Here is a 20,748-nt window from a genome sequence, read left to right as displayed (position 1 = left end):
AATCCCATTGCCACGATCAGTCCCTCCTGGATTCCGTGTTTGCCCTGTCTTGTGTTTTTTTTAGTTCCATGCCATAGTTTCGTTTTCTCCGCCCCTCGTTTAATTTTCCACACCTGTCCTTGGTTAAGTTCATGTATTTAAACCATGTCTTGAGGCCTGTGTTTTTGCTGTTCATTGAATTTGTGAATGTGTTTAGTTCCTTGCGTTTGCATGTTTATTCTAATGGTTGTTTCTTTGTACTCCGTGCTTCCTGGTCTTTGTTATAGCCTGCTTCCCCTGTTTGCCTCCGTGTGTTTGTTTTGTTTAGTCATGTATCCCCGTACTCTCCGTGTTGGGGCTCTATGACCCTGGACTACGACTACGACTCTGACTCTGATTCTGGATTTGCCCTGAATAAATCTCGCTCTTCTCCGCCTCCTTACCGCTCACCCTTACACCCTCAGCAATAATGTTGTTGGCATTTTGCAAAAATCAGGTACTGAAAGTGTTAGTGACAATAAATATTTCTCAGAATTCATATGAATTGTTTGAAAGATAATGAGAAGAAGGACCTTGTTTGTGATTTGACACTGAATGCTTATTTATTTAGAACTGATTTGATACTGAACGCTTATTTATTTAGAACTGAAATCACAAACAAGGTTGTCCTTCTCCATATCTCAGATAACATTATCTTAACAAAGTGTCCACTAAGTAATGAGAAAAACTTTGCTGATTTGTCAGTTTGCTAGTTTACATGTGATGTGAGTGCTTGGTGACGTTAGCAACACCTATCACTGCAGGTATACCGGCTAACATCATCTTGTTATCTAGTTATATAATTCCACAGTTAGCTTGATAGTGCGAAGTCAAATGAACAAACAGGATATACACAGCTTTCCTCTGGAACATGAGTTTGCAGCTCCAATCCTGGGACCCCAGTGCTCTGCAGTTACCAGTTTCCTCTGCTTAACCACACCTGATCCAGCTCCTGAAGGGCTCGATATTTAACAGATGTGCTGTATCAGGTGTGTAAGAGCAAGGAACATGTGAAACTCCTCAGGGTAATAAGGCCCAGAAAAGAACCCCTGTTCTATATGTATTGATATGCAAGATAATTGTTTCAACAAATGTCCACTTTTATTTTTTAAGAGCTTTTATACTTTTTTGTTATGTTATTTCTTCCCTTTCGCAGACGCACACAGTGTGTATACCCGGCTGATATAGGTTCATGCAATTTCGTCCCTTTCGCAGATGCAAAATAAGCTATTTGAAGGCTCAATAGCGCCTCCCTGTGGAGATCGTCAAATTCTTAAGCATGTGGTGAGTGGGTAAGCTATAAACCAGGTTCATGAGATGCTTCACTTTTTTTTTTTTTAAAGAAGTTATAAATGTTTTATGATGGCTTTTATGCTTATTAGACTGTTTACTTGATTTATTGTATATATATATATATATATATATCATAGCACCAACACAGAGTCCGAGATAGCATAGTAAACACAAACTATACACGCGGGCTATAAGGAAAAACACGACCTACGTAGGCAGGGATATGCACAAATAACTAGGACAAGCGAACACAACGGAGGCCGGATAACAAATACAGGCCTTAGAACAGATGCCTGAACTCACAATGACCACCGACGAGACTGAAGAAACACGGGGTTTATGTGCATAGTATAATGCGCATTAAACACGGGGTATATATGCGTAGTATAACGTGCATTAAACAACACGCAGATGATAGAAATGAAACTTAAACGAGGAGCGAAACAGGGAACGAAGCGAAATAAAGACATGCGACGCCAGGGAGGGGCCAATAGTGGCAAATATACAGTGTTGCTTATGTTATGCAGAAAACTCTAACCAAAAAACTGTCTATGTTTATGTAGAAAGGGTGTTAATTAACTTTCCATAATTTCTCTGTTATAACTGTCAGATCCTGAAGTCTCAGAGGCAAAACTTTCCCCATGATAAACAAAAAATGAAGACCGATTAGTGTTGTTAGAATTTTTCAGAAAAAACTGCACACCCACATAAACCCTCCTTGCTTAATGTCAATGTCACAGACTCATTGGCAAGTGGCCATTGAAGCTGAGGCCTGTTAAAATGACTCGAGCAGTAAGCAGTGGGGTTAATTTGTCAATTTTGAGATCAATTGGACTTTTACTCACTGAAGGTGGATTAACACTGACCCTCACAGAAAGAAATCATGTATATTGCTATGGATTTAATTCATGTGCACTGTAACCAGTAGCAAGATAATAAAGCTAATAAAACCATTTGTCAATCAAAAAAATTTAATTATTTTTATTTCAGTACAGGGAGTAGTGCTTTTTAAGATTTTACACTTTAAAAAATCAGGGGCAACCTGTGAGTTTACAATTTGTGTTGTGAGAGAAACTAAGCATAACTATCCACTGAACCAAAGTCAAGATATTTTAACAGAAAATGCAACACCAGTTTGTCTAGAGAAGACTGGAGTCCAAGCACTGGTGTGGGTTTTATAACATGTATGTGGAGATAAGGCATCAGAGACACTTCAGAATCTTGATGTGCAGAGAAATTCTTCTGTCTCTGTTATTTTGAGCCAGTGCTTTTCAGTGTATTTGCAGCTTCCTCCCCAGTATTTTAGCCATCAATGCCATGACCTATGTTAAGGCAACACTAATAGTCTTGTTTTGCCTAAAACCTTTGCAACCATCCTGTTCTGTTTAAATTTTTTATAAAAAAAAAAAAAATCTTTTCATTTATTGCACTGGAACACACATTAGTGAGACCACAGTCTTCCAGCAGACTGACTCAGACAAGTGATTAATTTAGTAGCATTTCCGGGCTCTCGTTTCATCTTGCATTTAGACTTCTTAACATGTAATGTGAGCCTTTTATGCCATTCTAAACGTTTTAATTTCATTTATCAGTGTATTTTGTGTAATTTGAAGCAAACTAAAGTGTTCAGCACATATATGGGTGTCATCGTTGATTTTCTGGTCTAATCCTATGAGTCCTGCCACACCCAAATTCTCAAGACACCAGTTCTTACATTGTTCTCCATCAGAGACTCACTTTCAGGCCTTTAATGGGAGACATTAAGATCCAAGGTAGAAGACATGGACTGGGTCAAACAGAGCTCTGACAACTCCACAACTTTGCTGTAATGGTCAGTACCAATACCATCATTATTGCAATTTTGACAGTGAGGAAAGCTGAACAAAATCAACATCCATTGCCTCAGCCACATCGCCATCATCAATCACTATTTTTGGCACCATCAGCAACAGCTTTGGTTACCAATAGCAGCAGCATCACTACTGCCAAGATGATCATGCTTATCAGAATTGTCATTGTTATTGTACTTGAGCTGTGGAGCAGCCAGTGGACGTGACTTCATTGAATCTGCAGACAGCATCTTATCAACCAGCTCATTGCCATTTGTATTAAAGGAATGCATCTGTTTTGTCTCATGTGTATGGACTTTGAGACAGAAGTCTTTTTAGCCTAGGTGCTACACTGCTGGTTGGTCCATTTTTTTTTTTTTTATCTCTGTCTGTAACTAACAGTTTGGAACCCATGCTAAGACTGCTTTCTTTATTATTCATATGAATGAATTCTGACTTTTACAAGAATCGAACATATTACCATAATTCAGAAAATAATAATTGTATAATCTAGGCAAGGTTTTGAGAGTTTTCCTCTATTACATTTTAACATGATGGTATATAAATTGTATTAGTGCAGTAGTTATAACAACCTTATGAATCATTTCCAGTAAAGTCTCACACTATTTTCTAATGGCAAAGGAATTGTTTTGTCTTTTCGTTAGTTGCTCTCAAACATTCCTCTTATTCTTCTTTTTTATCATTTATTACATTAGTGTGTTTCAGGCTTTCTGGATATACTTTAATTAAATTTCATAATAATCAGACCGTTGAACTAATACTGTTTGAGGGATTTTGTATTTTCATGAATGGTTACTCATGTGGGCCAACTATTACTGTATTAAGTTGTATAGCTACAAAAGAATGTAAAACTGGACCCATTTCTTTAATCTAAATATGGCTATTATAATCATTTTAAACTAGATGTCTGTGATCTGAAATGCGTCACTTATTTCATGTTTTTTAACTGAACTGAGTGAATTGGTTCTCACACACAATATATTCACATGCATTCAAAATTGGATTGAGCTTCATGGAACAGGCAGCCGCGGAGCTGATTTCTATCATAGTGTACAAAAACCAATAGACACACACGAACATGTACACATGTCTGTTCAAACACCTGCCTCATGAAATCGTCACTGCAGGACAGCGTTGACGTGGCGCATTTATACTACGCAGAGCGACTGTATTGGTGTCGTTGAGAATTGCGCGCGACAGGGCGATTCGAAGTAAACATCGTCGAGGGCAGTGGTTAGAGCTGGCGGCGTAGCTTTGGAAACAAGCTGTAGATCGCATGTTAGATGTTTTGCTTATTTAAATGCCTGTTGATGAGAAAAATGACTTTTGCATTAGCAGTGGCGTTTCGCCAGATGGAACCGGAAGGAGTCAAAATATAAATTCCTCATTATATTTATGTGTAGGCATGTAAGCTAGAGTTAGTTAGCTATATTTTAGGTTACACCATTAAGAATCCCTTGGAGTTAATCCAGTATTTTTAGAATGGACTGCGTCTCGACCGGAGGCAATGTAAAAGGTAACTTAACGCCAAGTCAATAAATGCTGACTCGTAATGCAAGTTAGAGACGTCTAACTAACTATTATAAATAGCCAGCCACTATGATAATTTCAGTTTGAATATTACAACATTGCATTACCTTCAAGTCCATATTCAGATGTCGCTCTCCCAGCAGACAGAAATGAAATTGATTAGCTAAGCTGTACTTGATCTAACTAACATTTAAATACTTTCTGCTTTTTCTCAATTGTTTTTAGAGAAGCATTTTCATATCGTAACCTGTATAGCTAGCCTACCTAAAGTAGCAGATTCTCTGACAGTAGTTTTTCAGTTTATATTGTGGATATCAGTGTGGTTTTATGTATTATGTAGCGTGTATCTTGTATGTATGTAACATATAATTCATATCTTGTAGTGCTGGCAAAAGCAATACACTCCCTTTCAAGGATTGGAGAAGAACTTTACTTGGAACCCATGGAGGATGGGGTTAGTGTGTGTGGTCAGGAGCTCAAATTAAACTCAATGTATGGTGCAAGAAAATGCTTTTGGATGAAGGAATTTGTGTATTATACATTATGCATGACATATTTGCCAAATTATATTAATATGGGTGATATAGCTCTTCTTTTTGTCGTTGTATGTGCACGTGTGTTCACATGTTTACACATGCTTGTTTCCATGCATGGTTTTGTGTTTTACAGCTAACTCTTCGTGCTGTGAACTCATCCCGATCAGCCTTCGCCTGCTTCATGCTGTCTCCACTGTTTTTCCAGAGGTACCAGGCTCCTCCAGACCAAGCCTTCCACTGCAAAATGCCCATTAAGGTAAGCTCCACTCCACAGTCTTCTCTTGTACAGCAGACTGGTTAGTGCTGGACTTCTCAACTCTCTGTGTTTGGTCTTATAAATAATTCTCTCTCTCTCTCTCTCTCTCTCTCTCTCTCTCTCTCTCTCTCTCTCTCTCTCTCAGAGTGTACAGGCAGTGTTCAGGTCTCTGTCCTCCCTTGAACGCTCAGTGGAGAAGTGCCGTATTCAGATGAACAGTGAGAAGAGTCGTCTGACCATCACACTACACTGCAAACATGGTAAAAATAAAGAATTTTACAAATTATGAGTGAAGTCCTCAAATTCTCTTTAAACAAGAAACATGTTCAAGTAATTTATTTTACTTTTCTGAATTTTGGTGGACATTTGTATAAAATGTGTGTATGTGTGTGTTTGTATTTCAGGGCTTTTAAAAACACACAACCTGTCCTTTCAAGATTGTGAGAGCTTGCAGGCAGTGTTTGACAAAGAGAGTCGTGGCAATGTGCTACAAGCCCAACCCAGGTTCTGTAACCCCTACCGCCCCATCCCCTCATTTTGCATTCTGACTGGTGATTTTTGCAACATCACAGTTGCAGCATCACCTTCAATTTGAGTCTCTTTCCTGCGCTTTCATTTCGCACTCCGCTTCCTGTTTGTGTAGGTTGTGGGTGGATACAGTTCTGCACTTTCCACCTTCTCTGGAAGAAGTGTGTGTGTCAGTAAGTGGTGAGCGGGTGTGGCTCAAGAACCATGTGGAGGATGATGCAGGTTAGTTTTGGGGGAATTCATGGATATTTTCAGAGCAATAGCCAAATCCTGCTGGGAATCATTAGTGTTTTGTTCAATCACTTTTTGGTTTAAAACAAAAAATCTAAACAAAAAACACGATATGCAGCCTCGATAAACTAACAGAAATAGCAGAGTTGTCTGTGGTGGTAACTTTGGAGGGACGTCGTATTATATACAGCATTTGTAAAAAAAAAAAAAAAAAAAAAAAAAAGGAAGTAAAATAAAAGCAAACTATTTGACCTACAAAAAATGGTAAAGCTTGAAGATGAGGAGTGATCAAGCAGATAACAGACCAGGTGCTATCAGTTACATAACATATTGACATTCAACACAAAGCCAGTAAGCTGTTACTGAGTATATAGAATACACAAATGTATTTGCGAATATATACTTATGTGCATGCTTGTGTATAAATAAAAACATCATCTTGAAATGCACAGCAAAGTACAAATCTATGGACATTGATTTTATAGTACACATGTAACTCGAAACTAACTTTGAACAGAGAAACTGAATAACTCAACTGCTACTTAAGCACCGGCTACATGACTCCGTTCAGTTTCTTAGTTTGACAGTCGTATCTTGTTTTAGAAAATTCTCAAAGCATTAATTTCAATGTCTAAAAAAAGTTACATAACATATTGGGGGGGGGGAGATGAATGTATTCATTTTCATTGAAGACTTTTTGCTTTCTCCCTCTTTGTATACTGACTCTCACTCTGTCGCTCTTCCCCCTTTCCTTCATAAGACCCATCACGAGCAATGATGACTGAGTTGTGTTTGAGTTCAGAGGAGTTTGATCATTTTGCTATCAGCTCTCAGAACAGCATTACTTTCTGCCTCAAAGAGCTCAGGGTGAGCTTAAACACACACACACACACACACACACACACACACACACACAGTAACACATTAGTTTGGCTATGCTACTTTTTAGTGCTTTCTGTATGCCTGACAGGGTTTGCTGACATTTGCGGAGTCATCTGGTCTCCCAGTCTCTATGTACTTTGATGACCCTGGCAGGTATATATCAGAGTCTCCATTCAAACTGATCCCTGCCTTTCACACATCAGAATTACTGTGTGTGTGTGTGTGTGTGTGTGTGTGTGTGTGTGTGTGTGTGTGTGACTTTAGCCCAGTGGTCCTGAGTGTGTCAGACAGTGTTCTGGAGGCTAACTTTGTACTCGCCACTTTGTCTGAAGACTCACACCAACACAGCCATAGCAACAGCAAAGCAGAGAGGTAACTAGTTCCCTTCATGAGCTCCAGCTGTGTAATGAAGTAAACAAAATAGTGTGGGATGATGTAATGGCGTATAGTAGAGCCACTTCGCACATTAAAAATCCTCTACATAAATTATTGAATGAATACATATTATAAAAATAATAATGGTAAAATACATTAAGTATACATTATAAAATGTATTTAGTATACATAACAAAATAAGCATTTATTTTTTGTTATTAATAAAATTAACTACTTCTAACCATCATACAGAACCCATACAAATGGACATTTTAATGAAATTTCATTAACTTGTCAAATGAGTAATCATGATTAACTACAAAAATTATATTTATTCACTGATCATTTTTATTTATTTATTTGAACAGTATTGTTAGTCTGTGTTTGAGTATTGCCTGTTGCTCATGCTCTCTTAGGTGCAAGGCCCAGCCCCCACCTGATGACTTCATGAGTGATGACATGGACTCATACCTCATTGCTATGGAGACAAGTGAACTTGCTGTACCATCCTATGAGCCTGCCCCCCATCCCTGTTCCACCAATCACAGAGCTCGACTGTCCAGCACGAGGCAAGAAGAAGAGGAGGAGGAGGAGGAGGAACTGCTAGACAGACCGCCAAGTAAAAAGGTTTTTAAGAAAAAAAGTTATTGCTTTGATCAATTTTTTAAAAGCCTATCTGACCCACAAATAATGCTTTAATTCAACACACTCTCATTTTCCATTCTCAGTTCTGTTCGCTTTTCTTTGGCTCTGTACTACCTGCTTCCACTCAACTGACCAGTCAGACAACACGGAGCCAGGAAGTGCTTGCCAGTGACAGCGAGGATGAGGGAGAAAAGGAATAACCACAACAGTCATCAGTCATGTACGTGGAAAAGACATAATGGACAAAGAAAATCTGTAAAATGAAGAAACTTCACTAGACCCTATAGAAATAAAGACTGAGGTGGAAGAACCATATCAAACTGGAAATACAATCCTTCTATTTTATTGTTCTTCGAAGCTGTCTTTTAAAGGCTGAATCAGTGATGGAGCAGTGAAAATAATACACATCATATATAAATCATTGTTCTGGACATTAAAATATAGCCCCTGCTGCCTTATCTCTGTGGTCAAGTCCTTTTTTTACACTGAAAATTGCACTCAGAAATAATTGTTCGCATAAGATGCAGTGTTCCTTTCAGGCCCTGATGTTTGAGAGCCGCTGTTTCCCGGGGTCATGTCGTTATTGTCACACTTCCTGCTGAGCCTCTGAAAACTCTTCCTCCTCATCTGAGGTGTTTTCCTTTCCCTCTCTTTCTCCTTTTCCAGCTCCTTCTCCCTTTTCTTCCTCTCCTTCTCCTCTTCCTTATTTCTCCTCTCCTGCTCCCTCCTCCTCCTCCTGCGCTCCTTAGAGCTCAGTTTCTCCTCTCCCTCGCTGAAGTCCTGGATGAGGATTTTTGGGACCGTGGATTTGGGGGCTGCTTCACCTTTGAAGCGGTGGAACAGCCCCTTGCGCTTGGGTTTATTTGCTGGAGTCTGCATGGCGGAACCAGGGAGAGCATGCGTTTTGCTTTTGCATGTGTCCTGCGACATATCCGGTTCAGTTGTATGCTTTTGCTGTGCGCTATCTGGGATGGGTGCTTCTGTGGACAAGCATGCAGAGTTTGCCTTTGGAATTTGTGCATTGGAATGCTGAGATGCGAGTTGTTGCTCAGTTTCATGTGGATCCCTAAATGTCTCCTCAGAGAGAATTGTGGGATAGGAGGTATTGGAGCTGGAGGACCTGCGTAAGCGGAGATGAGTGTGAGGGTTTGAGGTGGAACCTGGGCAGGGATGGTTTGGAGGGCTTGTCTGGGTTGTGGACTGCACTAAAACAGGGGTATTTTCTACTTGCATCTCACTAGGCATAACACTTTCAGCTTCCTGCTGAGGTTCTGGGTTGCCACATCCACTATTTTTATCAAATTTGCCATGGTCACAAACTACTGTTTGAGTCTCAGGTGTGACACCCTCAGAGATTCTTTGTGCTTCTGGGGAACATTCCTCTAGCAGGTCAGCTGAGTCCTGAAGAGGCTCAGGTGTTCCAGAAGGTTCTATTTCTCTCTCTTTTTGCATGTGTGTGCAGGCTGAAGATGACCTTGCCACTGTTTGTGATGCATCTTCCCCTGTTGTGGAATCGTTGCTATTCTTCTCCTCTTTCTCCCTCTCCCTCTCTACCTTCTCTTCCTGTACCATGACTGCTGCCTCACTCACTCCCTTAGACTCCTCTGGTGGGTCTGTTATGTGGGCTTCCTTCTCTGTCTCCTCTGAGAGCTCGCTCTTCCCTGCCTGCTCTTCCTGTGCTCCCTCCACCTCCTTTTTGCTTAGACACATCTGGAGTTCAACCATTTCTTCCATTTGAAGAGACTGTTTTTCTCGTTCTCCTTCCTCTGGAGATTGTAAACATAAGTACTGCTCTTCAGATGTACAAATTTCTGAGCTTTGCTGAGCTGTGCATGTCTTTTCTTCTGGTTGGTTACTAGCTCTCTCTTCTGAGTCTTGGTGTTGGATCTCTTCAGGTATGTCTTGCTGTTGTATGAGACATATTGGTTGGATTTTTTCTTCTTTATTACTGCTTTGTGCTTTCATCTCTTCTTGTTTACTGCTGTTGATCTGTATTTCTACTTCCTGCTCAGTTGTGTTTATTTCTGTTTCCTTTTTCTGTTCCTCTTCCTGTTCATTGCTATCTGATTGTGTTTCTTGTTTTTTGTTATATATCTCTATCTCCTCTTCCTGTTTACTGGTGTCCATTTGTATTTCTTCCTTCTGTTTATTGCTGTTTATCTCTTCCTCTTCCTGCTTGCAAATATTCATCTGTGTTGCCTCTTCCTCTATGTTAATAATAACTTCGACTTCAGCTGCCTCTTCAGTGCTTTTTATTTGTAATTCCACCACTTTCCATTCACTGGTATTCTGCTTTTTCGCCTCTTCCTGTTTAGTTCTGTTAATGTCCATTTCCTCTTCCTGTTCACATCTCCTGTTTCCTGTTTCATTTCCTTCTTTACTATTGTACAGTTCCTCTTCCTGTGTACTGTTCTTGATGTCATTTTCTTGTTCCTGTATGCTACTTTTAATGTCCTTTTCCTCATCTGGTTTTCTGCTGTTCGCATGTATATCCTCTTCACATTTACTGCTGGTGGCAAGTGTTTCCTTCTCTAGCTGAGAGGTTTGTGATTCCTCCAGTTGTTGAGTCTCATTCGTGTGTTCATCTTGAAGCACTGATATGCACTCCTGATAATCTGTTTCTATGTGCATTTCTTTTTCTTCTTTGTCTTCATCTTGATGTGTCATCATGCTATCTACTGATTGACCAGTAACTGTCTCCTTTTCCATTTCCTGTTGACATTGTCCTGTTTGTACCTCTTCTTCCAGGCTTGAAGACAGCCCCATCTCCTTGTCTTGTCCGTGGTCTTTGCATGATGCGTCCTGGAGTGGTGCAGCAGTGTCAGCAATATCATTCTTTTCCTCCTCAAACACAGGCATGTTGTGATTGGACAGTTCTGAACTGGAGCCCGATTCCACGGCTATGACACACGCGTGCATGACTGTGTCACAGTCTTTCTGGAACTGGCCGCCAAGCCCCTGAGGTTTCTTACCCGCCCCTACCCTCAGCTCCCCAGATGTTCCGCACACGCTCCTCCTCCTCCTCTCTCCCTCGTCACTCTCCTCCTTTATGCCATGGGAGAACCTTCTTGCGCTCCCCTCCCACTCCTCTGTCTCCACTTTACTCCCCCTCTTCCTCCATTTTTTGCGAATGACTGCGGGAGATAGAGACGAGTGCGAGCGCGTTAGCGAAACACTCAGGTTTGCGCTCTGCTTATCCTTCTTATTTTGCTCCTTCTCATGTTCCCTCTCTTTTTCCCACACCATGTAGTATCCATGACATCGAAACCGAGGGTCAAAGGTTGAGCCAGGCCGCTCTTTCCTCCATTTCTCGAACTCTTTGTCTGTCTGTTTCTGGAGGTCGTCCAAGGACAGGGGTACTGAGCACACCTGTAAAGAAAGGGTGAACAATGTTAGTAGGGACAGCCCCCACTATGAACACAGTCCTCCTGCAGACCAAAGGAGCGTCTCCAATACTGATTGTCCAAACCTTCAATTGTTAGAAGTAGCAATAGTAGTACCAGCAGTAGTCATTTATTATTATTATTATTATTATTATTATTATTATTATTATTACTCTATACAATAATGTGCACAATTACTGCATCAAGGCTCCTTGTACATGAAAGCATAATATTACACTGAAATCCTGATGAATCCACTCCACTCAAAATGAAAGTAGTCTAAGGTGCAAGCTTGCAAACGTGCTCTAAAACAGCAAGTATGTAACTGGGTGTTAATTTATGGTTTAGTTGCAACCAGGGGTTTAGGTCCACCCTAAGTGCCCAGAGTGCCCACCTCTTGAATGAAGGAGTCGGCATGTTCGTGTTGTACACGCCCCCGAACAGCCCGTAGTTGCTCAAGAGTCTCCATCTGACCCTCACACTCCTTTCGTTGCCGAGCCTCTCCCAAACAACGGCGTACAAGAACCACAGCCACCTGGAACAGCACACGGACACCTGAAACACGCAAGCATTGACACTGTTAGAAAAATACTGCTGCACCCACATGTGCTTTACTGAGTTAAAGCATGTAAACATACATATATAAGCCCTGACCATAGCAGAAGAAAAGGTCCCACACTCTAAGCAAGGTGTTGAAAGGCAGATGACGGCTGTACAGGCACATCAACCAATCAGTGGCAAACATAAGAGGCTCCACTCCCTGACTCTCCATGTGTTTGTGTGCAGCTGGACATGTCCTTTTTAACACACTCGAAAGAATGGCGGCGTCAAACAAAACTCCCTCCTGCAAAAAGAGAGCAAGGGAGGGACAATAAACACAATGACACTTCACACCACCACGTATTGTATTTGTGGTAACAATGCCCTACCAACAGGGTGCTGTAGTAGCCAGGGAGGTAGAGTTCACTGATCTGCACCAAACACCAGAAAGCTTCCTGAAATTGTAAGGAACAAGCAGTATTAGTTTCAGATTTATATCTCTTTTCTTAATGCTGTTTTTCTTGTGTACTAACTTCATTTCAAGAGATCCACTCAGTCTAAAATGTTTGAATTTGTTTGGCTGCCATCTGCCATACCTCCAAAGGCATGTTCATCAGCAGCACAGCTGCAACAGGGCCCTGAGCCTGGCAGTAGCCTTCCTCTGGCTGAAACTCTGTGTACGCCTTCAGAACCCGCAACAGGCCCTGCTGACTGTTCCAGCAAATTCAGAAAAATATGATAAACAAAAAATTGTCATCACTCAAATACGAACGACTGATCGCTATTTAAAACGTGTGCTGTCCATGTAGTGTTGCAAGATGAAGGGAAAAGTGATCAGACCAACGGGAAGGTGGCATTACCCATGGCTTTCCTTCGACTGAAACATTTCATGGAAGGGAAACTGCCTGTCTGTGTCTCTTTTGATTACATCGATCCAGCTCTGCTGACCAGGAGCTAACTCCAGAGCCTTGCAGAGAAAATGTAAAATAAACACAGCCAACAAGTCACAGTTCTGTCCAGTAACGAGGTCACATGAAAATTCTACTCACCGTTATATCCCACTCGGTCAATGACTCACCTTGTAGAGATCTTTGTTTTTTTCCTTCCTGTGTGTAGCACCACACAGTAATGGCCAACACTTAGCCCTGAGGGATGCTGGGATACCTTTCTGACACTGCGTTTTGATCTGTAAGCCAATGGTGAAGACTGAGGACTTATAACTTTTTGACAATTTAGACATTATACTAATAGTTATTATGTATTCATTTAATACTTAAAGTTTGTGTTTCTCTCTCTCTCCTCTCTCTCTCACTCACACACACACACACACAACTTACCTTACTGGTCTTCCGCTCGAGCACCTGATCCCAATGTTTAATGAGGCTGATCCATTTCATTTCACGATGTCTCACAACCCGGGGGCAAAGGTCATCACTGTTCAGGATTGGGAGGGTTACTTTTAAAATTTATTCCATTACAGATTACTGATCACCTATTTAAAATTATCTAACCTATGGATTTTGTATTAAAGTAACATAATCTGATTAGCGTCAGTTACTTTGGGGTTACTGTTTAACCTATTAACTGCCAAAGGGTTTCAGAACAGTAGTCCTCTACAGTGCTAGCCTGTATGTCTACCAACAAGCTCCCAGAAGCCTCTGTGTTTTATCTTATGAACAGCTGAACAGATGTGTAAAAGTTGTGCCTTCCCCACCAGTCCAGCTCTGCTGAGAAGGCTGTTTGCTGTAGAAAGCCCAATCCCTACACTCCTATCAAATGGTAGTGACAACCTTCCAGATAGCCATAGAATCTTTTAGCATCAGTGAGGAAAAAATACATACAGAACCTGTGGCATTTTGTATACTCATTAAAAACACTCTTCCCTTATAGGAGATTGTGGACATGTCTATTTTAAAATGTATCTAAGATAGTAGACCTGCTCCCAGCAGAAATTGTGTTTAAAAGTGGGTCGTAATTCAGGTACTTTATTGACATCACATTAGGCCTGTGACTGGTGTGTAAGCAGGAGCCTATCATCTGATAACGATTACAGGACGAAACATAAAACATTTGGCAACAAAGAATGGTGTTTGAACTCTAATAGGCTGTTTCAACTCCGGTACTGGTAACTACATACAAAAATATTGTCATAAATTAGGCCTACCTTCATACCATCATTATTGCTCTTTAAAGCCTTTTCTGTTATTAAAAGATTTTACTTGATTAAGGTATTACATATTCTTCTAAACATTTTGCAATCTAATTCAAGGAAATTACAAATAAAGTAGGCTATTTACATGTAATATTTAAGATTAAAAAAAGAAAAATATAAAACTATGATTTTTCATTAAATACAATATGTCTTCTTCAGTTTTCTGAAGAAGACATTTACTAGAACTTTTGCCAACTTTTGGTGTCCACGTCTTCATATCTCAATAAAATAGTATCACTGTCCACAGCAATCCAGTTGTCACAATGTTGCATGAAAGTCATAATAAACATAAAGACAGGCACATACACAAAACAGGAAACCACACTCTGTCAGAGCCGATATCACTATGGTAACATGGCAGGATGTTGAGACCGAGAGAAAAAGGAGCTGTAGGTAACAGTTGAGAACAGCACACGATATTCATATAGCAGTGTCTCATCAGGAGCTATAACTCAGAGCTCACGGTGAGCCTACAAAATAGCATGTATATCCATAAGCACACACACTTGCACTGAACACAGTTTGTGCTGAATGTGTGTATATATGGCTGGTATGCTGACCTGTAGCTGTGTGTATCTCCATTATCTAGCAGGAATCCATAACGGTCTGTTTTAGCTACTTGCAGCTCTATGGATTCAGAGCTCCCTATTCCATCTCCTCTCTGCTCTGGAAGAAGAGACATCACCTGAGAGAGAGGGGGGGGGGGATTAAAAGTTTACTTCAACAAACATATCTGTGCATTACATATTATTTTCTGCTGTGCTACATATGGTAACAGATGTCTAATATTAAAGTGATGAGTAAAGTGACCTACAACCCCTGAATACAGCGTGTAGTGTTATTTTGCCAGAGTGTGTATGTGTGTCAGATGCAAAGTTGTTTTGTGTCTGAGATATGAGAGGTGAGCGATGAAAAGGAGAGATGTGTGAGACGAAGACTGTTATGGTTTTAAGGAACTTACCTTTGGATACACTGTCTAACTGATAGGTGCCGTTGTGCTACAGTGGGAGGAAAGACAGAACTGAGAAAATTACTCTTCCGCTGTAGGGTGTGTGTGTGTGTGCACTTGCGTGCGTGCGTGCGTGTGCGTGTGTGTGTGTGTGTGTGTGTGTGTGTGTGTGTGTGTGTGTGTGTGTGTGTGTGTGTGTGTGTGTGTTTACATGTAGAAAGGTCACTATGCTTAAATGAAATCAGTCTTTGATAACCACATTGGCAGAAATCATCTGAGAAAAGAACAAATTTCCTTTATAGTGTTTTAGCAGTCTTGAGGGAGCAAAATAAATTAATTAATTAAACTGAGTATCATCTGATAATGGATTTGCTGGATAGTCCCTGACTATAACCACATTTAAAGGAAGTGATCACAATACATCAAATACATTTATGGCATGGTGTCGTAGATCTTATAGTATATTCATAGGTTACTTTGTAATAAGCTTGGTAACTCCCTAACCCAAGATGGCAATGAAGCGAAGCATAGAAGAACCATTCGTAGGAGCAAATTAGAAAATTATAACGAGATCATTTTTTCTGTTCATTTTTTTCAGTACCTATCTCAAGATCTCACTCAGCAGATGGCAGCAACGGGCTATTCAAGCACCATTCCTTTACGCATTATCCCACAAGTCTATTATCAGTTTCCACTGGCCGTTTCTCAATGCGCGCGCACACAAAAGCCCACTTAGCTTTAATACAGAACAGAATAATATTCCACATTGTCATGCAGTGTATTTATGTTCATACCTGTGTTTGTATGTGTGTGTGTGTGTGTGTGTGTGTGTGTGTGTGTGTGTGTGTGTGTGTGTGTGTGTGTGTGTGTGTGTGTGTGTGTGTGTGTGTGTCCTGCAACTGAAATCCATACCTATGGTGATGACAACAGGAAAACATCTCACTTTCATACTGACCTGACATCATATGTCTACTGTAGATTTTGCAAACTCATATATATGGAGCTTGCATTTAACTGTGTTCAGTATTCTGCCATCTTTAACCCCCACCCACACTACGCCCCACCATCTGTTCATCCATCCATGTGTGTATCTGTCCATCCATTTCTTTAATTCCTCTTCTCTTGGTCGGGGTATTGATTTTGAGTTCTCTGTGGAATATCTGGGAAATAATGGGGACTTTTACTTTCATGCTGACAACATATACAGATGAACATCCACCAAAACACAGCATTATACTAAAATGCCCATAATATAAATATGTATACACACATAGCATGGGGAATGTATCATATTAAAACATGTACCAAAGCAATGCACCGAAACCTTACTAATCTAATTCTCAGGATATGACAAAGCACACACAAATATACAAAAGTAGACTAAAAAGTGTGAATATATGCTCATATACACACAGCAATTTTTTTCAGAAATAAAGGATTTAAATGTTTTCACATGGTGCTATTTATGAGCTACACTGAAATGTGTTTTCAATGTCAAGTGCTTTTTGTTTAGAAAATTCTAGGTTCGCTATACGTCGATTATTGAAAATAATGAATTGTATGCAGCGCAGTTGCTTCTATCTGCGTCTTTACCGTCATGGCCAAGTAAAACACTTCTTTCGATATTAAATGTCACGGGAATTGTAGTTATGAGCGCGGATAGTGATGGTCACGTGGTGTGGGCGGAAGCGTTTATGTGACCCACGCTGAAGCCCGCGCGGGCGCTGCCATTTGCTCTTTTCTTATATCACTTCTACGCCGGTGTGTGCGGAACACAAGTGCTGATGTAAGACTACGGGCGTTTTACGGAAAACCTAAGCTCTGATCCTGATGAATGCCGTCTTAAGGCTTTGATATGTAGCTTATATTGGCGTGTGTTGACCAATTTGTGTGTCTGCATTCTTGTAGTAAAGTTAATGTCTTTCTGCATAACCGGACTATGTAATGCTAGCGTGTTAGCATCGTGTGTTGTTGGGCAGGCTAAGCTACTTAGCATGTTGCTAGCGTTAGAAGCCGCGGGAGACCACATCCATTCGTCTTATTTGCTTTGTTACTCTTACTGCTCTCTTTTTGTTTAGTAAGCATTTGTTGCGCTGTGCTGAGAACCTTTATTCGTTGTGTATTGTGGTTTCAGTGCCACTGCGACAGCGCAAGGCCTTGTGTACTTTTGATCAGTTTTAGGACGGCCAGTTAGCGGTAGCGAGGGAAGAGATTTGAGTGTAGGACTGAATGTGTTCCAGTCGAAACTAGAAAAGTGCGGCAGCGCGACATGGCGCACAGCTTTCATCACAACAGCGATGCGCTGTGTGGCTATTAAGCTAAATGCTAACACGTTCAGCAATTCATGTTAGCTAGGTAGCTGCATCAATTTCGGTTGCGATGTGCCGATTTTTTTGACATTACACCGACGTGTTGGTCTGCTGAATCCCGTTTTAATGCGCACTTGTCAATCGGTTTGTTTATTAGAACTTGATTGTCCCGGAATAGACTGTGTGCGTGCGAGCTAGCTAGTTAGCCAATGCTACACTCCTAGGCCCATCCGTAGTTAACAATTTTAGTGTGCTGTGTCTGTAGTCTGTGTTCCGGCCTTTTGTCTGCGCTTCCTCGCTAACCCTCCCGCCATCTCCCCTTTAGAGTCTCGCTGCGTCAGAAATACATACAGATTCAGCAATGGCAGAGAACGACCCACAGGTTCAGTTTAAGGTGAGTCTTAAACTTTTTTTCCCTCTTCACACCCTTTTTTGAGACTTCTCAGATGGAGAAACGATATATTGCTTTTACAAAGTAAAATGTTGTTAAATGAGAAAAATGGAGCTAGACTTAAAAATATGCAGCGTTCACCTTAGGCAGATTATGTAATCGTATCTCCCCCAACACCACCACAGCTGGTTCTCGTAGGAGATGGAGGCACAGGGAAAACAACCTTTGTGAAAAGACATTTGACAGGGGAGTTTGAGAAAAAATACGTTGGTAAGTTTCTGTATAATGTTCACTGACAATAGTAAACATTAAGCATATTATGAAGTTAGTCTTTGCCATTAAACACTCACAATTTGAGTAATACTAATCTGGAATGTGTGAGCAGGGTGTGACATCACATTATACACCATGGGAGGTTTTAGTCAAACCTAGACTGAGTGGAGTATCTTATCTGATACTGGACTTCTTTTCAGTGCCAGAGTGAAAAATCTTGTAGATCTCAAAGTGCTCATTTCCCTGCAGCCACACTTGGGGTTGAGGTACACCCGTTGGTCTTCCACACTAACAGAGGAGCCATCAAATACAATGTATGGGACACAGCTGGACAGGAGAAGTTTGGAGGCCTAAGAGACGGATACTATATCCAAGGTACGCTTTTGGCTTTTGCTCACCTAGTACATGTTGTCTTTGACAGTACATGCTCAGCTCCATTTAGGATATAGCTCCATTAAGTTATGGCTTTTCTAAATTCGATGTTCTGTTTTGTTGTAATGATGCTTAGCCATGAGTTGACTGATTTAATGCTTGCATTAAAATGGCTTGTTAATCTTGTCCTTCTGCTTCACTCTCCAGCTCAGTGTGCAATCATCATGTTTGACGTGACCTCTCGAGTGACCTATAAGAACGTCCCCAACTGGCATCGCGATCTGGTGCGTGTGTGCGAGAACATTCCTATAGTGTTGTGTGGCAACAAAGTGGACATCAAGGACAGGAAGGTTAAAGCTAAGAGCATCGTGTTCCACCGCAAGAAGAATCTACAGGTAGACGCAGTGCCATGTACCTTTTTCTCCCTATGACCCTAAACGTGTATCCCACAGAAAGCACATCATATCTAATACTGTGCAGGTGCAATAGTGTGCTTTATTGGCATGAGTTTTATCCTGTTTGAGGTTGGGTAGACCTTATGGACCTTCAGTGGGATCAGTTTTTACCTACAGCGATGGATTGCTCGATCTGTATTTCCTGTCCTTTCAGTACTACGACATCTCTGCCAAGAGTAATTATAACTTTGAGAAGCCCTTCCTGTGGCTTGCACGGAAGCTGATTGGTGATCCCAACCTGGAGTTTGTGGAGATGCCTGCCCTTGCCCCACCTGAAATTGCCATGGACCCATCACTTGCTGCACAGTATGAGCACGACCTGAAAGTAAGTCCATGCTTGACACTAAATGCCCAAGTCCTGCATGTTTCAGCTGTTAACAGTGAAGCCTGATCAGATTGTATTCAGGGTTCTCTGCTGCGTACACCCATGATTGTCGTTCTGATGTTAACGATTATGATTTCCCCCTTCTACTCTCAGGTGGCATCAGAAACAGCTCTCCCAGATGAGGATGATGACCTTTAACCTGTTTTCCTTTGACTTTTCCTTGTGGCGTTGTTGCCTGGTTGTCCCTAGCAACAGGAGTTTGACACACCCCATCCCCTTTTACTGTACAACCTCCGGCTCAGACTATTTTTATTTTTCAACTTTGTTTCGTTTTTGTGTTTCAAATTGAATAAAAAGTGAAGTTGTGTGGTTCTTGGATTTCAGCGTAGACATGCTAACCCTAACGCCACCGTGCAGACTTACTCTAGGACACATCAACACATTGCCTACACTGACACACGTGCAAACATTCACTCAAAAGCGTATGAACAGTTTACTGTGTGTCCCAGTGCTTAATCTCTGTATGGCGCCAAGCACTTAGAGCGCAACTTTGAATAAAAACGTTCTCAATACAGCATGTTTCTTGGACTCTTCCTTTGAGTTTCTGCTCATTCAATTTTGCAATTCACAATGTGCAAGCACATGTACATGAACAAGTACAGCATCCCTAACAGTATACAAAGCTATTACCTGTCATTTTTACATTGGCTATAAATTCATAGGTATGAGCAGTTTGTGTGGTCCACAATCTTAGTTCCACAGTGCTTTCTATATTTCTTGATTCGATGACACTTAACTTCTAGTTCATTCAAAAATAAAGATGCAGATTCAATTACTGGTTGAGAATAGCTAGCCTGTTCTTTATTGCAGGTCAAAGTTGACAAGCATTATTGTGGCATACTCCAGAAAATGTCTGACCAGTACACAACTCAAATTCTTATAGTTTTTAGAGGTTATAATATAGTTGCACCATTTTCTTTTTTACATCTGAACTTCTGAAATCCCCACCATTATATCCAAACCATACATGTGTTAAATTGAAACCCAGTAGCGTGCAAGTTACCGTTTATTATGCCAATTGGATCCGGTGCTCCAAGATGGAATTTGGTACCCTTATATCCAAGTGAAGGATACCCCCCTGCCTTTAGTTTTTTGGGTTAAAAAAATGTTCTTTAGTTGAATCACCACACACCTGCAGGAGTTGTTTTTCTGCATCACGCTGTCCTTGGTGAAGACAATGAACATTTCGCAGAGGCTTACAGAGAGGATGGCCACTGCATTGTAAGTCCACTTTATAGTCAGTGTAGGCTCGTTGATTGGCTAATGACTGTGTTCTGTTCTTAGGGAAATACTAACATGGCTACTTAAGGAATTACAGATTACAGAAACTAAACA

General features: G+C 40.8%; 3 protein-coding genes across 6 annotated transcripts; 2 read left to right on the top strand and 1 right to left on the bottom strand.

Annotated features, from left to right (window-relative positions):
• Window positions 1-4,301: 4,301 nt before the first annotated feature.
• Window positions 4,302-8,602, top strand: rad9a (RAD9 checkpoint clamp component A). Of its 4 annotated transcripts, XM_026999327.3 has the most exons (11): window positions 4,312-4,677; window positions 5,075-5,145; window positions 5,361-5,483; window positions 5,629-5,743; window positions 5,888-5,987; window positions 6,127-6,233; window positions 7,003-7,109; window positions 7,213-7,277; window positions 7,389-7,496; window positions 7,916-8,126; window positions 8,228-8,602. In XM_026999327.3, the coding sequence occupies exons 1-11, from the start codon at window positions 4,644-4,646 to the stop codon at window positions 8,342-8,344; spliced, it is 1,158 nt and encodes a 385-aa protein (XP_026855128.2). In that variant the 5' UTR covers window positions 4,312-4,643; the 3' UTR covers window positions 8,345-8,602. The 4 variants fall into 4 exon arrangements, with proteins under 4 accessions (XP_081554865.1, XP_081554866.1, XP_081554864.1 ...); XM_081698739.1 differs by having other exon boundaries at window positions 4,302-4,677; window positions 7,213-7,496; window positions 7,916-8,118; XM_081698740.1 differs by having other exon boundaries at window positions 4,307-4,677; window positions 5,433-5,483; window positions 7,213-7,496.
• On the bottom strand, window positions 8,472-15,305 carry tbc1d10c (TBC1 domain family, member 10C). The gene is made up of 10 exons (XM_026999304.3): window positions 15,241-15,305; window positions 14,840-14,964; window positions 13,405-13,501; window positions 13,146-13,253; window positions 12,928-13,034; window positions 12,664-12,778; window positions 12,457-12,522; window positions 12,182-12,371; window positions 11,922-12,082; window positions 8,472-11,513 (listed from the first exon to the last, which is right to left on the bottom strand). Exons 2-10 carry the CDS (start codon window positions 14,959-14,961, stop codon window positions 8,643-8,645), a joined length of 3,837 nt encoding a protein of 1,278 aa, XP_026855105.3. The 5' UTR covers window positions 14,962-14,964; window positions 15,241-15,305; the 3' UTR covers window positions 8,472-8,642.
• A 1,605-nt stretch (window positions 15,306-16,910) lies between these two features.
• On the top strand, window positions 16,911-19,927 carry ran (RAN, member RAS oncogene family). The gene is made up of 7 exons (XM_026999343.3): window positions 16,911-17,014; window positions 17,863-17,931; window positions 18,114-18,198; window positions 18,451-18,576; window positions 18,781-18,968; window positions 19,183-19,353; window positions 19,507-19,927. The coding sequence occupies exons 2-7, from the start codon at window positions 17,899-17,901 to the stop codon at window positions 19,549-19,551; spliced, it is 648 nt and encodes a 215-aa protein (XP_026855144.1). The 5' UTR covers window positions 16,911-17,014; window positions 17,863-17,898; the 3' UTR covers window positions 19,552-19,927.
• The last annotated feature ends 821 nt before the right edge of the window (window positions 19,928-20,748 follow it).

Source organism: Electrophorus electricus, chromosome 16, assembly GCF_041902795.1.
Source record: "Electrophorus electricus isolate QZ-2024a chromosome 16, ASM4190279v1, whole genome shotgun sequence".
In the NCBI taxonomy this organism is placed as follows: Eukaryota; Metazoa; Chordata; class Actinopteri; order Gymnotiformes; family Gymnotidae; genus Electrophorus; species Electrophorus electricus.
Note: the sequence above shows the minus strand (reverse complement) of the source record. Positions and strands in the feature narration are given on the sequence as shown.